This window comes from Schistocerca serialis, chromosome 2 (assembly GCF_023864345.2).
Source record: "Schistocerca serialis cubense isolate TAMUIC-IGC-003099 chromosome 2, iqSchSeri2.2, whole genome shotgun sequence".
Taxonomy (NCBI): Eukaryota; Metazoa; Arthropoda; class Insecta; order Orthoptera; family Acrididae; genus Schistocerca; species Schistocerca serialis.
The window spans coordinates 492460829-492477288 of record NC_064639.1 but is presented as its reverse complement, the minus strand read 5'-3'; the positions used below and the strand labels follow the sequence as shown (position 1 = coordinate 492477288).

The window sequence follows — 16460 nt, the reverse complement described above, 5'->3', positions numbered from 1 at the left end:
TTCGTTTTCCACTGCCCTTACCTGATTTGATGGACTTTAGGTTCCCGTCGCGTGTTTTGTCCAGCTCTTAGTCCACGACATAGCATCAGGATTGGTCCTCCGGTGGAATATCACCAGACAATATAAAGGAAATATTCTTGTACTATCGTGAGTGACCACCACCACCTAGATCTTCATCACAATACGTGTGGCTGCAGTGGTTTAATGCAAACGTTAAGGTGTTTCCATTCACTGTTATGTACCGTCTAAATTTGAGCGGTAGCTTATGTATTATTTTCCGCATGCCACCAGGACACGAATTTATTGCTCTAATAATGTTTCAAAATCCTCAAGTTAGTGCCAAGAATGTTATGCCATCGTCATATGAGTGGTGGCACTTCTCTGTCGGATGATTAAACTGCACCCCCTGTGTTACTGGGTTGTCACTCAGCATGTGTCAGTGACTATCCGCGAATTATTAAAATTACCAGTGATGAGGATAGGAAGTGACATTCGGAAACTTGGTGTGCGCCAGTCCAGCAATGCTGTGGGCAGTCAATGACAATGTTAGGTGGCGAAATTATCTTTACAGTTTCTTTTGGGAAATATTTGGTATGCTCTTTCAGAGCTGACTAATGACAACATTTCCAAGGATGTAGTCACTAAAAACATTGATATGTGTTGTGAAGCTGTGTGGAGCATGTATGGTGTGTAACCACTACCAGATGTAGGCAAAGAAATTCGTGTGTACTTACATACGGCTTATCATCCCAACAGAAATTTAAAAAAAAGTGGCTTGTACAAACATTCTTTGTACTTTTCATGCTGTGTTGTCGTAGCTCTGTCGGTGTATGTGCATGCAATAAGAAAAATTAGTGTGTATCCAATATTAACTGACTCCCAGCTATGCAATGGTTATGCCTTTTGACATATGGTGGTACTAAACAATTTATATGTGGCAAGTTTTTTGTAAATCAAAAGGCCAAGAGAGAGTTATTTAGGGGTGTATACCCGTTCTACCTGAATGGAGAAGGGCATTTCCTTCATTGTTCTCTTATGGAAACATGCCAGCCAGAAGCGCCAGCCTAATTTAATGGTCCTCATGCAAACAAACTGGCCATATCCCTGCATGTTTTGTTTATTTAGGACATAATTAATGGGCAATAACTGTCGTGATATCTAACACAATTTTTGGGAAATATAGCGGCCATTTCTGAGACTTGGCTTGATGTCTACCCAGGTGTTCAAATGCATTTAGCATAAAGTGATAACTCTCATTTTAATGACAGTAATTGATGACTCAAAATATAACGACTTATCTCCCACACCACCACCACGGTGCTGCTATCGGTTGTCTCCTACTAAGTCCATCCCCACCACTCCTTAGCGTCATCCCGGCACCCAAAGAGAGGCGCTCTTAGCCTGTACTTCGTACAAGTAACCGCACCACCTTGAAGCATCTTCAGTTTCCCGTACGATAATACACCCCCATACCCGCTTCTGATTTCCTCTATAAAAAAGAATATATCTGTAAATACGGAGCTTAACACTTCAGTGCACTAAAAAAATACACTCTTTCTTCTACAATTTGACGTTGCTAGTCGAACGTTAGCATGCTACTATCGTGACCATCTATGGAAAGAGGTAGAAGGACAGTGAAACCCACCACTAGGTGTGACTCGTTACAGAACATGGAGTTCGGAATCTCGTCTGCTTTGTAAAGTTGGATAGATGGTGATCTGTGACATCTCTGCCGAAAGAATACAGTCCTCACGCATACACAAGTGTTTTGGTGCACGCCGTTCATCATACATTGTTGAACATGAAGCTCAGCAGCAGACCACTCCCACGAGTTCAAACGTTGACCCAACGATATCGTCATTTACGATCGCAGTGGGCATGGGACCGTCAGGAATCGACGTTTGATCAACAGAAACGTGTCGGCTCTCTGGGTTAATTATATTTTTGCTACACTAGGTCGATGGTCGTCTCCACAAACGCCGTCAACGAGGTGAACAGCGGCTCGAAACATGCAGCGTGCCATGGGCACTGGCTGGTAGGGGCAGTATTGTGCTATGAGAGACATTATCCTGCGTCTGCGTGGGACCTGTGGCGCTAATAGAAGACACGCTGACAGCTGCAGACCACCTGCATCCATTCATGCTTGATGTCTTCCCTGATGGCAATGTCATATTTCAGCTGAATACTTGTCCAGGTCTTTCAGCCAGAATCATGGTTCAGTGGTTTGAGGAGCATTATAGTGAACTCACGTTGATGTTTAGGCGACCAAATTCGCCTGATGTAAATCCTACGGAACCCAACTGGAGCACTATCGGGCGCCATCACCACGTACCCATGAGGTGCCTGTTATTTACTCGAATTACATGACTTATGCGTAGATATCTAATGCACATTCCTCCAAAAAACTACCTACAAACTGTTCGGTCCCTGATAAGCAAAATCAGTGATGTATTTCGTTCCGAAGGCAGGGAAACAAGCTCTTAAACAGGTGGTCATAATGTCCTGGCTCATCAGTGTAAAAGGCTAATTCACGGAGTAGGCCGCCATATTGCTCATAAATTATAGTAATTATCATGACAGTTATTGGCAATTAATTATTGCTTAAATAAACACAACATTTGGTGAAGTGGACAGTTTGTTTACCTAAGGGCTGTTAAATTAAGAAACGGGTACTGGCTGGTTTGTTTACATAAGGAAAATAATGTCCTCCCATTCAGACAAATGGTTACACACCCCCACATACGCAGTGTGGTCAGTTACTTGTGTGATAAAACTTCACGGAGTTGCCAATCTGCCAATCCTGTCCTCTACTTCTGAGATTGTTATATTCGGACAAGCGAACTAGAAAGTTAGGCTTCAACTGTGTCTAGCCGAAATCAATGCATGAGTGATGTAAACTGCATAGAGCAAATTTTCTCTGTTAGAGCTCACTCATGATGCATTCCATTGGAGGATAGTAATTTCAGTTTACAATTTTAAAGTACCAAACCTCCTATCTCAAATGAGAGGAATGGCTTTTGGATCCAGTTAACTTTGGACATCATGTCTTAATGACAAAACAAGTTTTGATACCTCATTAACAAATATTCAAGGGAAAATGTTATGTGCCTCATCCTGTTTATTAATAACCTGATATTAAATGTAATAAAGCTAACACTCAGCAAGTTGATTACTACGATGGAATCTTTTTTTACGTTTTCAGGTGAAGAGTACACAACAGCATGGAATCGCTCAACGAAACTCGACCACCGCCTCCATCCTGGATCAATCAGGAGTTCATAGAATCTGTACTGATAAATAAAGTTGGAAATCAAGCTTCTGTAGATTCAATTAAAGTACAATACGCTTGTCCACCAGGAACTGGCATTACAAGTCTGTTGTTCAGAGTGACTGCTATTCTGAAGGGCAAAGATAATGAACAAGAGGCTAAAAAGGAATCACTGCTAGTGAAAACTGTTCTTGACTTTGGGCCAATGAAGGACTTGAAGAAAAATTACCAGGTGTTCAGAACAGAGACACAGATGCTGCATGAGGTGATGCCACAGATCCAGAAAATGCTGGCATCGTTGGAGGGTGAGGACTTCCGGCCGCTGACAGCTCGATGCTACGACGGGGGTCAGCAGCCGGCACTCTTCCTTGTGCTGGAGGACCTGTCAGAGGGTGGCTTCAGGATGGCTGAGGGGCAAAGTCTTCTGAACTACCAACACTGCAAGGCGGTCCTGCGAGCGTACGCCAGATTGCATGCCGCCTCGGCCTTTCTACTCGACAAACAGCCCCGGTACAAGAGCGTGTTCAATGAGCCTATGTTCACAGACAAGCGTGCTCAGGACCATTTCAGAGCAATAGGGTCTAAAATCATGTCCGCACTGGCAGATGAACTGAATAAGTGTCCAGGGTATGAGAAATATTCTGAAAAATGTCGGGGATTTATAGACAGATCTGTTAACAGTATCTTCGAAGTACTTGAACGAATGAGAAAGGAGACCACGTTACCTGTGCTGGGCCATGGTGACTGCTGGAAGAACAACTTTCTGTTTAAGTATGTGGACGGTGAACTGTCAGATGTCAGAATTGTTGACTTTCAGGTAAGAATGCCTCACAATTTTTGTAATACGTTATGCCCACATGGAGCTTAATTCTTTTACCAGTAATTATGTGAGTTGATCTGCCATGTCTACAATAACGTAGATTATTTAGACCGATAGTTGGAGTGGTCGGTCGTCAAACAGAAAATTGCCCGCACGCCCTCCAGCGTTAATAGTTCTGCACTTTTATCTGTGGAATAAACTAATTAAGAGGATTACGAGGCAACAGGCAACAGCTATGTCTCCCAAGGATCTGGAAACTCATGAAACAGGGGCATGAGCCAAGTCAAGATGAAGTACAGTGTGCAGTAAAGACTCTCCAGAATCGCTTTATGCCATTTGCCAGTGCTCACAGTCAACATTATGAAAACTTGATTTGAAAGCCACAAAAATGAACATACGAACCAAGCATGGGATACGCGTTTGCTTAAATCTGGATAGTAGGACATTCGTTTGTGGAAACCCTTCTCTTGAAGACGAGGCAGTAGTTTGCCGCGCTGTTATCTTGTTAATCTCAAGTTCCATGCACTATGTTTCCAGCATCCTCTACTGAGGCTTTCCAGAGCCACAGAAAACGTGTGTAATGAAAAGAATGTCAGTGTGCGTAAGGCAGATAAATTTACTTACGTTCGGCAGAAAATTCGCTAAACTGCCAGCTTCAACTTAGCGAAACCTGCATATCAATGTATTTACTCGTTCTGAACGTATTCGGAATGGTATGTCCTAGCTGCCTCACCATGCATACTATCGTATTACCAAAAATAAAATTGTGTTCTGCTGCAAATAATTATTCGTTTGATGTTTAGCTCACGGACTGTCTAGTTTATGACACATCAGTTTGTAACGTGTTTTGCTTCATTGTGACCAAATCATAATAATTCAGGGCGTACATTCCAAAAGTTCTTCATCCTTGAAACATATTCTGTGACATTTTATACCAGGGTAAGTACTCTGTGCCATGCACTTCACAATGGTTTGCAGTATGTGTAGATACAGATGAATCACGGAAAACACCTTCATATCCATCGCCTGTCGTAGTGGCTGGGCATCTCTTTTCGTATTGCAGTGGACGTCCTTAGTACGATGGTATGAAACCATGAACTGTGTTGACACTGGGGCAAGAGGTGGACCAAGAGTTTATTGACTTAATCATTTTCTAAAGCTATTTTCAAGAACGTTCATTAAGCCATTGTTTTAAGTTTCAGATGTCATAGAATGATGGTTCGAATCAAGGGGATTCCTTTAGCCTTTACCTGTTCTGCCATTTTCTCAGATCATATCTTCAGGATTCGCTTTTTCAATCAGTACAGTGTGCTTAGTGCATCAATCTTGGAGGCAGTGGAGTAGATGAGACATCATCGACAGAAAAAAAATTCTTATCTGTTCATCTTTCTTTAGTGTCCCACATTACTGCAGTAAATGTTGCCTACAAAGAAAATGACTCAAACATTGCAGGACAAACTAATGCTTTTCAAGACCGATGGGAGTACGTATCATTCCGATTAATACTAAAGCATGAGGAATCTGTGGAAATGATCAAGCTGACCAAAAACCCAAGATCTACAGGGAATCAAAGGCAGACTTTCATCTCGCTGTCGAATGTTCGATTATCGCTGGATTGGTTGCTAGCAATAAGGGATAAGAAGCAGTAGTCAGTGGAGCAAACGATTCTTCTGTGACTTACCACATACCAGTCACTCCAATAGGATGAAGTCACTCTGACCAACCTCTGCATACGTCATTATCGTTAATGTAGGACTGCACACTCCAGCGAGAGAGTTCCTCATCCTGTGAAGGCTGTGCCGTACTGATCATTGTACGGCAACTTTTAAGTGAGTAAGGTAAATTTAAGTGGACACCTGCCATCTGTTTTAAAAATTTTGTATAGTGTCTAGCCTTCAGTCTAACGTTTTAGACTAGAATTTTTAGCTGGTCATATTGTCTGTCTCATGCTGTATTAGACCAAACTCCGTCCAGCCACATATTCTTGTCATGATGTTTTAGATCATGCCACTTAATTTATCTTTTTTATCAGAGTTTTAGATCTTAGATCTGACTGTTAAGCGCCCAAACCATCATACCACATCATCACTGCATCGAGATCAGGTGCCTAGAATACGCAAATATTGTTCGTGATAAAGTGCAGGAGTAGTAAGAAACATTGCGATGGGACTCTCGGGAAAAGCACACAGTATAACTCTAGAGTCTAAACGTTCTACACCTCTGCATCGACGTCTGCAGCCACACTGCACGCTGCATTGTTGGCCTTAACACTGGACTGCTACTGACACCTCGCCACATTAATAAGAAACATCCAAAACCAGATTTTCACTCTGCAGCGGAGTGTTCGATGATACGAAACTTCCTGGCCTGAGTCGTGCTTCGGTATCTCAGATGGTAGAGCACTTGCCCGCGAAAGGCGAAGGTCCCGAGTTCGAGTCTCGGTCGGGCGCACAGTTTTAATCTGCCAGGAAGTTTCATATCAGCGCCCACTCCGCTGCAGAGTGAAAATCTCATTCTGGAAACATCCCCCAGGCTGTGGCTAAGCCATGTCTCCGCAGTATCCTTTCTTTCAGGAGTGCTAGTTCTGCAAGGTACGCAGGAGAGCTTGTGTAAAGTTTGGAAGGTAGGAGACGAGATACTGGCAGAAGTAAAGCTGTGGGTACCGGGCGTGAGTCGTGCTTCGGTAACTCAGATGGTAGAGCACTTACCCGCGAATGGCAAACGTCCCGAGTTCGAGTCTCGGTTGGGCGCACAGTTTTAATCTGCCAGGAAGTTTCAATAAGGCACTTGCTCGTAATGAATTGAAGATATACCACTAAGAATACCGCCAAGACTGAATTACAAGTTTGGTGAATGATATTAGTCAAATGAAACACAAATAGAATACCTTTATTCGCCTTGTAAGCAATGTCTACTGGCCACAATTCACTTTTTGGCAACATTTATACAGTGGCTGGAAAAAGTCGGGGAAAGTTTCTTTTTCACTTAGTGATCAATGTCAATCAAAATGTGAAGCGGACAAGTGTGCATTGCCGATTTCATCAGTGGAAAACAATTATCCGAAACTTTGTGAATGATGGCGTCCTTAGTAATTTCTCGGTTATTCGATTCTGTGCCAGCCTTAGTCACACTTTGCCGATTTTGTGTGCTGTTATGTTCGTCGATGATCGACAATAAGTTTCGAGAGCTGCCTCACTCGTTGTGCATCACCATCTATTTTAGTTCCGTTCCAGAAGGGTTGGACCAGTAGCAAACACACTTTCTCCTCACTACTTCTGTTCTGCACAGCCGGCCGGTGTGGCCGTTCGGTTCTAGGCGCTTCAGTCTGTAACCGCGCGACCGCTACGATCGCAGGTTCGAATCCTGCATCGGGCGTGGATGTGTGTGATGTCCTTAGGTTAGTTAGGTTTAAGTAGTTCTAAGTTCTAGGGGACTGATGACCTCAGTTGTTAAGTCCCATAGTGCTCAGAGCCATTTGAACCATTTTTTCTGCAGACTTACACGAATATCTCTCGCCTCTCGATCTAGTTTTCAGTGATTTTTAACAGAACACAATGTTCACGCATTCACCACATCTCTATAAGATAAGTGATAGGAAACATGTCAATAACTACCTACCAGTTTCACTATTGACATAATTTCCCACAGTATTTGAGATAGGAATGTACTCGAAAATAGTATCATACCTGAGCAACAATAGCATCCTTTGTACATCACAGTTTGCATTTCATAAGGTTTTTTTGACTAAGAATGCTATTTATACATTCATCACCAAATTTTACAAGCATAAAATAACGAAATGGCACTGACTGCCCCTTTTGTGATCTATCTAATGCGTCTGGCTGTTTGAATAACTTTATCCTTCTAGATAAATTAATGGTATAGTCAACCAATGGATAATGCCTTATTAAACAAAAGAATGCCGAAAATTGTCCTCAATAACTCAACGAATAAAGCCGTTAAAAAAAATGTTCAAATGTGTGTGAAATCTTATGGGAGTTAACTGCTAAGGTCATCAGTCCCTAAGCTTACACACTACTTAACCTAAATTATCCTAAGGACAAACACACACACCCATGCCCGAGGGAGATTAGCCGCACAGTCCACGACTGCAGCGCCTTAGACCGCTCGGCTAATTCTGCGCGGCGAATAAAGCCGTGGAAGATTCTTCTGGTGGAGAGAAATCACTTATGTGGATTCACGAATTCATGAAGCTCAGTGCTAGGTCTACTGTTGCTTCTCAAATTATATATATTGGCACAGAATCGGATAACCCAGGAACTGCCAAAGACAATGTGGACGCCATCATTCACAAAGCTTTGGCTAACTGAAAACAATGGCTGTGTAAAGCTGTCGCCGCGCGGGATTAGCCGAGCGGTCTTAGGCACTGCAGTCATTGACTGTTCGCGTGGTCCCGGCGGAGGTTCGTGTCCTCCCTCGGGCATGGGTGTGTGTGTTTGTCCTTAGGATAATTTAGGTTAGGTAGTTTGCAAGCTTAGGGACTGCTGACCTTAGGAGTTAAGTCCCATAAGATTTCACACATATTTGAACTTTTTTGTAAAGCTGTCCACATCATATTTTGATTGACATTGCTCAATAATTTCAAAAGAAGCTTTCTGTGACAGTTTGCAGCAACTACATAAACATTGTCGTAAAGAGAATTGTGGCCAGTGGACATCACTTTGAAGACGAATTGAGGTATTATGTTTGTCTTTCGTTTGATTAATATCATTCATCGAAATTATATATATATATATATATATATATATATATATATATATATATATATATATGGTCTCACTATCAATTTCCAGAAGACAACATATTCACTTTTAGAGGTACTGTACCAGTTGATAAATAAAACAGATGTCGAGGAAATAATAAGTGTGCTGTAAACTTCGAAGTTTTTATGTAGCAATGTTGATGAGAACTGAAGTTGAACAAAAATTTAGAACTCCTAAAAGAACTCAGTTCTTACACATTGGCAATTAGAATCACTGGAAACCTTGGGGGAAGACAAATCGTTAAGTTGACATACTCTGCATATTCCCATTCAATACTGTCATGTTAAGGGATAGCTTTACTTTTAGAAAGAAAGTTTCCATTGGTCACGAAAGTGCTGTAAGAATAGCATGTGATACTCACCCATGATTATATTGCAGATACCTGGGGTTAGGTATTTTGACTAGTGCATCACTGTATTTCTACTCCCTCATTACATTTCTCGTAAGCAACCCATTAAAGTACAATAAGAACAATGGTGCATATAATTACAATATTGGAAGAGAAAATGACATTCATTATTCCACATTTAGATTGTCTTTTCAGAAAAAGTGGTGCACAATTCCATCACCAAAATTTTTGTTCCCTTACCCACGATATAAAACGTCTGCGAGAAAGCGAAGTTCAATCTGAAAACAAACTGAAAAAGTTTGCCATTGACATTATGTATTCCACAGAAGAATTTCTGTTATTTAATATGTGAAAGGTGGTGTGTTAGTAATTACTAATTCACATCTGTATTAAAGAAAAAACAGTTTGTAAATGGTCAGTATGTAGCCATACTTATGTACGAATTAGTAATAAGAGTATAAAATGACTCGTTCCATCTCTCTAAGATTAGTTTTCCTAATCATTTTTGATTCGTATAAACGGCTAACAAACTAAATAACTAAAACAAGAGGTTTCCTGCTCTCTACTGTAACTGTAAATGGACTCAACTTACTAGAAGATTTCTTCCCTATTTCGTCATTTATCATAATAGAATTGTCTGCGAGTAACTAGTACATCCAATAGTGTGAGTTGGTGATGAATAGTTAGAGTATGAGATCTTTACTCTAAACTAGTGTTCTGGCGATGTTTGCAGGTATCATACGTGACCAGCCCAGCCTTGGATCTGCAGTACTTCTTGTACGCAAGCGCTAGCGAGGAGGTCCATCGCCACCACATGGATGACCTTTTGGGCGAGTACCACAACACGCTGGTGGACATCCTACGGCGCCTGGGCATGCAGGAGGAAGCTGAGGTCTTCACTCTAGAGGAGCTAAAGCGGGAAATGGACCGCTGTCTAGTCGTAGGATTTCTCTTCAGCATCATGAGCAGCTTAGCTCTGGCGACTGAAAAGTACGGTGTAGAGTTTACGAAATTGTTCAGTGACCCAGGACACGCCGAAGAAGCTTTCGGAAAGATCTTCAAAAATCCTTATTCGTTATCCTACATGAAATACCTGACACCATTTTTTGAAAGTAAAGGAATTTTATGAACATTTGTAGCATGTACACCTATTACAGCTGACATTATTTAACAACTTTTAAATGGCAACTTTAGACATCCTTTCATCTCCCTGAAACTATTACCTATGCTATTACATGATTAATCAGTATTTACTCCTCGAGGTTTTGTATTTAAAGAGTGAGACAACTGCTATACTTTATTTACAATATGCGTGCTGTGCGGAATTCAACAACATGTACATCGACCTGGAAAACAACGTGGACTACAACAAAACAAATCGCCATGTGCTGGAATTTACGTAAGCAAACACCAGTATTTTGCTTCATATATAAATAAACGCAAGCATTTTAGCGTATTTGCGTTACTGAAACGACTTACGAAGTGGCATCAAATACTGAAATATTTTTGTGCAATATGTGAGCAGACGACATGCTGTCAGTTAAAACAACTGGTTAACTAAAAATATTAGATGGACATGGTAGCCTGAAACCGGTTATGGCACTAAAATAAAACATTTAAAAATTATTGTGACTGGTTGCATCATTCACCAACCAAAAAAAGCTATTATTTTAAAAGCTATATCAAAGAATGTCAACAGTAAAAATATTTCTACTGAAACAGCTATATCAAACAATGTTAACATATTTTTTAAAAGTTCATTGTGGAAAACTATATATATGTTTTCATGCTACTAATATTATTTTAAAAAGTTTGTAGGCAACATTATTAAACAATATTAGCATAAAAAGTATTTGATCGTTGTTATTAAAATGTGTATTAAATAAATGAAAACGTATCTCTGTGTTCTTTAGCTACTATCATTGCCATTCTTCATACAAGAGAAAAAAATTGTATCTATATATATAGAAGTAAAATAGAAATTATTAAATTGTCATTTACATCAGTCCTGATCTTATTTACAGGAAGACCCAATAACAGCAGTAGTTGTACCACAATCTAATACATACAGTCACGACGCTCTTTAGTGCGGAAGTTGCTACCGCTTTACAGCTGGAGCGAGACTAGCGCTCCAAGTGGTGAGAAAGCAGTCAGTCACATGTATCTTATGGGCAGTGTTTGTTTTAAATTATTTTCTACATAATGAACGAAATAGTTGTCAGATTTTTGTGTTTCATGCGTTCGCAAATTATCAAGTGACATGAATTATCGTGGAATACACATAAAATAACCGAATCCCACTGATTCAGTAACAGGAGCTGCCGTTTATTCATGAAAAAATACTTTCGAATGTGTTTGTATCTGCAGCTTATTCCGCTGAAAACAAGAGAACATTAACACATATTTCATGTTTGAGAAACTTCTATTTCTGATGTTGCCTGTTTTCACTATCACGGGTACTATTCTTGACACTTAAAAATTTTCATGGAGTCTAACGATTCGTCGATTCATGCACTTCATTCGACTTTCTAATGCTCGAATATTTGAGTAGATGTAATTATTTGTACTTCGAAAGAGAATGTGTTGAAGATTCTTGCTGTTTGTGGATCTTATTTAGCAGCAGTTACGGAATTGATTTCTTGTGTTTTGGGAAACAGTTTGATTGCTTTTGACTACTTATTATCGTATCTGTGTGGTTCTCCCTTAAGCTACAGGTGTGGCGGCTTGTTTGTAGCGTTCAATAATGTAGGTATTACGTTCCATACAGGTTTCCTGCATCCCACATTTCCTGATTCGGCTAAAAGTGTAGCGTACGAAAATTCATTTTGCTGAGAACACAAACGACGTAATTCTGCAAAAGATCTGGTATTCTGGTATTTACTAGCAATTTTTAGGTATTAAAGGAAAACAATTTTATTCTGTAATTATCTGAATGTTACAGTAAAACTGTAAATAATTTGTTCAGTGAAGCATCGTTTATATCTCCCGGGGTCCTTAAAAAAACTAAATAATGACAAATGTGGTACTACATACACTCTATTTTAAAATTTATGTCGCAAATCAACATAAACGTTAATTTATCCGCTATTGTCTTCAGACATGTCGCTTACTGGGTACTTGGAACCTGCTATCGCAGTAGGTACCAAAAACGAGACAGAGTGTCACGGCTGTTATGTTAGACTGTGGTTCTACTGCACGTGCAAATATCTGCAGCCCCTGGGAGCGATAGGGTAGTAATGCAGTCACTCCGTTTTTTTTTTTATTTAGTGCGTATACTCTAGCTGTAAGGTGTCAGGCAAATCCTACACCTTCCATGAAAACCCTGACATGATAAGCAAATCCAGTAGTATGTCACATACCTCCGAATAAATCGTGACATTAAATTAACCAAAGTAATACGAGTAACGAGTGAGCAAAAGGAATATGACAGACTTAACACAAGAATGCCTAAATGCATGCCATACCTTCCCACCCTGAGACAGACGCAGTTCCGAGGGGAGAAACGAGAACAGAAGCCGAGAGCAGAACCGTGTTAAGTTAGAAGGCCCTACAATAAGGGACGGACACCCACGTCGCCAGCTAACCGTTAGGACCACACCCCAGCCGCATGTTTTAGAGTGAGACTTTTTCGCGTCTCTGTTACGTCAGGACCACCCCCCAGCCCATGTTAAAAGATAGAGCCCTCCAGAAGAACGGTATAGATATTACAATAACATTAAAAGGACCACACCAGCTGCAAGTTTTAGTGTGAGTCTTTTTCGCGTCTCTGTTACGTTGTAAACTTTAAAAACATTGCCCCACCATGAAAAGTATAACGTTTCTCATTGGATAGACAGAATTTTTGTAGGCGGAGCTTAAGGTTAACATTGAGACCCTGATTGGCAGAATGTTAGAAAAAGAAAAATTTTCGTAGTAAAAAAATTTTTTTTTTGAACGTTATAAATAGTCAAAAACAGTAGCTGCAGCGATAGATAGTAAGAAAGTATTCAATAAAAGAGAGACATCCTGGCAGGGTCGCCATTTTCTAACATTCTGCGTCGTGTCTGTTTGATCTATATCGTGTCTCCCTACCACTTCCGCACAACGACGCTCTGAGCGTGTTTTTTAGGGAATTGACTAGTTTGAACCTGGGACCTGTTGCTGGTAAGGAGACGCCAGACCACACATGACATGTAGAGTTCAGAAGAGTTCAGTGAGGCTAGCGATGATATAACCAAATACTTAATGATTTCAGCGTCAGCTCCACTGCACTCCCTGTAAAAGAATCTTAATACTAACTAAATTTAGTGGAAGGGGTTCAAGGCTTTCACATTTTTTGTTAGCTGGTAAAATAACGTCGAAAAAGCAGTTAAGTTTACCATTGGAAATTTTATTCTACTCACAAAACATTGTTTATAAATTGCGCTATTGATAAAATGAAATGTTTTAATACAGGATGATAAAAACCAACTGCGTTCAACAAAAATGTGAACGAATATTCCCTGAGTGGGTTTCCAGGTTCTACAATGGATCGAAGGATGACATATGCCATATCACATCTATAATCTAGGTTTAAATTAAATTTCACAAGAGAAAAAGCTATCAAAATGGTCTACAGTGACCCTCAATTATCTTTAATTACTTATCTAACTTGTCGTAAATTACAGTGGCTGATGTGGCTTCTCAATAACAGAAAAATCATCGCGTTTCAGATTTTTACTTCAAGTGGCAAATGCGAACACCATGAGCTTTAATTGACGATCGACACTAGTATTACGCAAAAAGGGGGTGTAACAGATGAGACTTCTGCAGTTCTGAGTGAAGCTTTATGCGCTGTTATGCGGCATCGCGTGCGTTCATTACCTTGTCGGTGTTCGTCAGGGGGCGACGGGCAGCACAGCTCCGCTCACCTCACCGTCTCGGAAGCCACTCTCTCCTAACCTCTCCTTACTACAATTTACCGAAGTTGGTTTAAAAAAACTATCTGGCTGTGTTTTCATCTGACCAATCAGGGTCTCAATTTTAACCTTAAGCTCCGCCTACAAAAATTCTGTCCATCCAATGAGAAACGTTTTACTTTTCGTGGTGGGGCAATGTTTTTAAAGTTTGCAACGTAACAGTGACGCGAAAAAGTCTCACGCTAAAATAGTTACCGTATTACAGTGCTTATGCAGCTTTACCTAATGTGGATGATCTATTTGAAATTTTATTTGTAAAAAAATCATTTATTTTCTTTTTTTTAATCCCATGTAGCATTGTAGGATGCATACACATGTATAAGTATGCATGTATTTCTGTAGCTCCATTGTGTATTCATGACGCACCATACATACTGAAAACAGAATCACAACAAACATCGAAATTGTTAGTGAAAGTGTCCTCCAAAGTTTTCTCATGGATGAGCTTTATATGCTCATAACATACATTGCCATATCCATACACATACTCTCTCCTTCCAAGACGTTCATTCACAGCACACTGGAAGGCAGTGGTAGTACACATCAAGTTTCCAAAGTTGGTTTTCTGAAAATGAGTGCACTATACACTGTCCTCATTGTTGCACATCTTAATTGTTTTAGGTACTCCTCAACATGTATTGTAAGGCAGGAGCCATTTGACCATTCAGTTGTGAGATCACCTTTGAAGAATTCTGACATGCCTGTCACCAATCATTGGATGAAATGCTGCTAGTGCCAACATGTTGAACTCTTCACTAGAGGACGTGCCCACAACTGCATGCTTTCTTCTCCTTACATTTAGATTGCTTGTTACTGTGAATAAAAGCACTCCGACTTCAGACCATAAGTGGCTCATCGGGACCATCCGACTGTCTTATGATCCTCAGCTGAGGATGCGGATAGGAGGGGCGCGTGGTCAGCACACTGCTCTCCTGGTCGTTAACATGGTTTTCTGTGACGGGAGCCGCTACTATTCGGTCGAGTAGCTCCTCAGTTGGCATCACGAGGCTGCGTGCAACCCAAAAAATGGCAACAGCGCATGGCGGCCTGGACGGTCACCCATCCCAGTGCCAGCCGCACCCAACAGCGCTTAACTTCGGTGATCTGATGGGAACCGGTGTATCCACTGGGGCAAGGCCGTTGCCCATTACTGTGAATAGCTTCACTTTAATAGGTGAGGTGTGCCATTGTAACTGCCCACAAGTGGTGCCGATGTTGATAGTGAGAACTTAATAGCTGCTGGACTTTTTTTTTTCAAACTGCATTGTGAGCAATTTTGCCTGGCATCTTATTATGTAGGCCATAGTGCTCCACACAGATCTCTTAGCCAGTACTCATTACCACCACCGCACAGAAAAACTGTGCTATGCAGTTGAAGCCACGGGCACTGTTGCCCGTGCAGCACCACGTGGAGGTCAGGCTGTGTGGAATTCTTTTGTCTGCACTTTGGTGTTATCTGTTATTTACTTGCAGCAATTACACTTGCCTTTCAAAGAAAAATACTTTAGAAGAAGCAAATTTTAAATTTATGGTATCATTTAAGAAGGGAATAAAATAAGACAGGAAAGAGCAGATACAGATATCCCTTCACCAACACCACCTGGGGAAGGGAAGTTGGTGTTGAAATTCAAGTTCAGCGTCCACATATGGTGCTACCTATTTTAGTAACTATCCACATGAGAATCCCTCTTCTGGAAAACACGATATGTTCAGTCCATGCAGATCTAATTTATGTCAGCATTGATTGTTAGAGTGCTTTGTCAGTAGATGGTGGTTAGGTTACATAATAACTACTACAAGTAGATTATTAGTAAACAAATTCTGCTTGGCTTTGGAACAATATCTTACATCAGTGAAATTAATTAAGTTATATACTGTTCCCACATTGCTGTAGGAGGAATAACAAGTCACAACTAACCTATTATTAATCTTGTAAAACGTTTTTTTGGAATAAACTAGCCTTTTTTGAGTAGTGGACCCATTAATTTTATATAGTTGCGTAACATACATATTGGTTTTTGTTGTGCATTTACATTCTTTGATCCCGCATGCTTACTTTATATTAAGTTCATATTACATTCATGTTATTACATTTACATTGACGTGTTCATTGATGCAACTACTAAACAGTTTGCTGTACAGGTCTAACGTGGATTATAAAACAATATATATTCATGAACTATTCTAATTACTCCTACTTTTGTTTATATTGATTCGTAATAGGATATAAACTGCAATCTTTAATTAATGCTCACGTGAGTAGTTGTGCATGTTTTACACATTTTTCGTTATGTATATTTTG

At 40.4% G+C, this 16460-nt stretch overlaps 1 protein-coding gene and 1 pseudogene across 1 annotated transcript in view; one reads left to right on the top strand and one right to left on the bottom strand.

Moving 5' to 3' along the window:
* Positions 1 to 10911, top strand: part of LOC126457424 (uncharacterized) — a 36309-nt gene extending 25398 nt beyond the window's left edge. Inside the window, exons 2-3 of the mRNA XM_050093692.1 lie at positions 3203 to 4085; positions 9955 to 10911. Coding sequence (XP_049949649.1) covers positions 3222 to 4085; positions 9955 to 10350 — 1260 coding nt within the window. The 5' untranslated portion in view covers positions 3203 to 3221 and the 3' untranslated portion in view covers positions 10351 to 10911. The remainder of the gene's footprint in view (positions 1 to 3202; positions 4086 to 9954) is intronic.
* A 4274-nt stretch (positions 10912 to 15185) lies between these two features.
* LOC126459489 (5S ribosomal RNA) lies at positions 15186 to 15303 on the bottom strand (annotated as a pseudogene).
* Positions 15304 to 16460: the final 1157 nt, after the last annotated feature.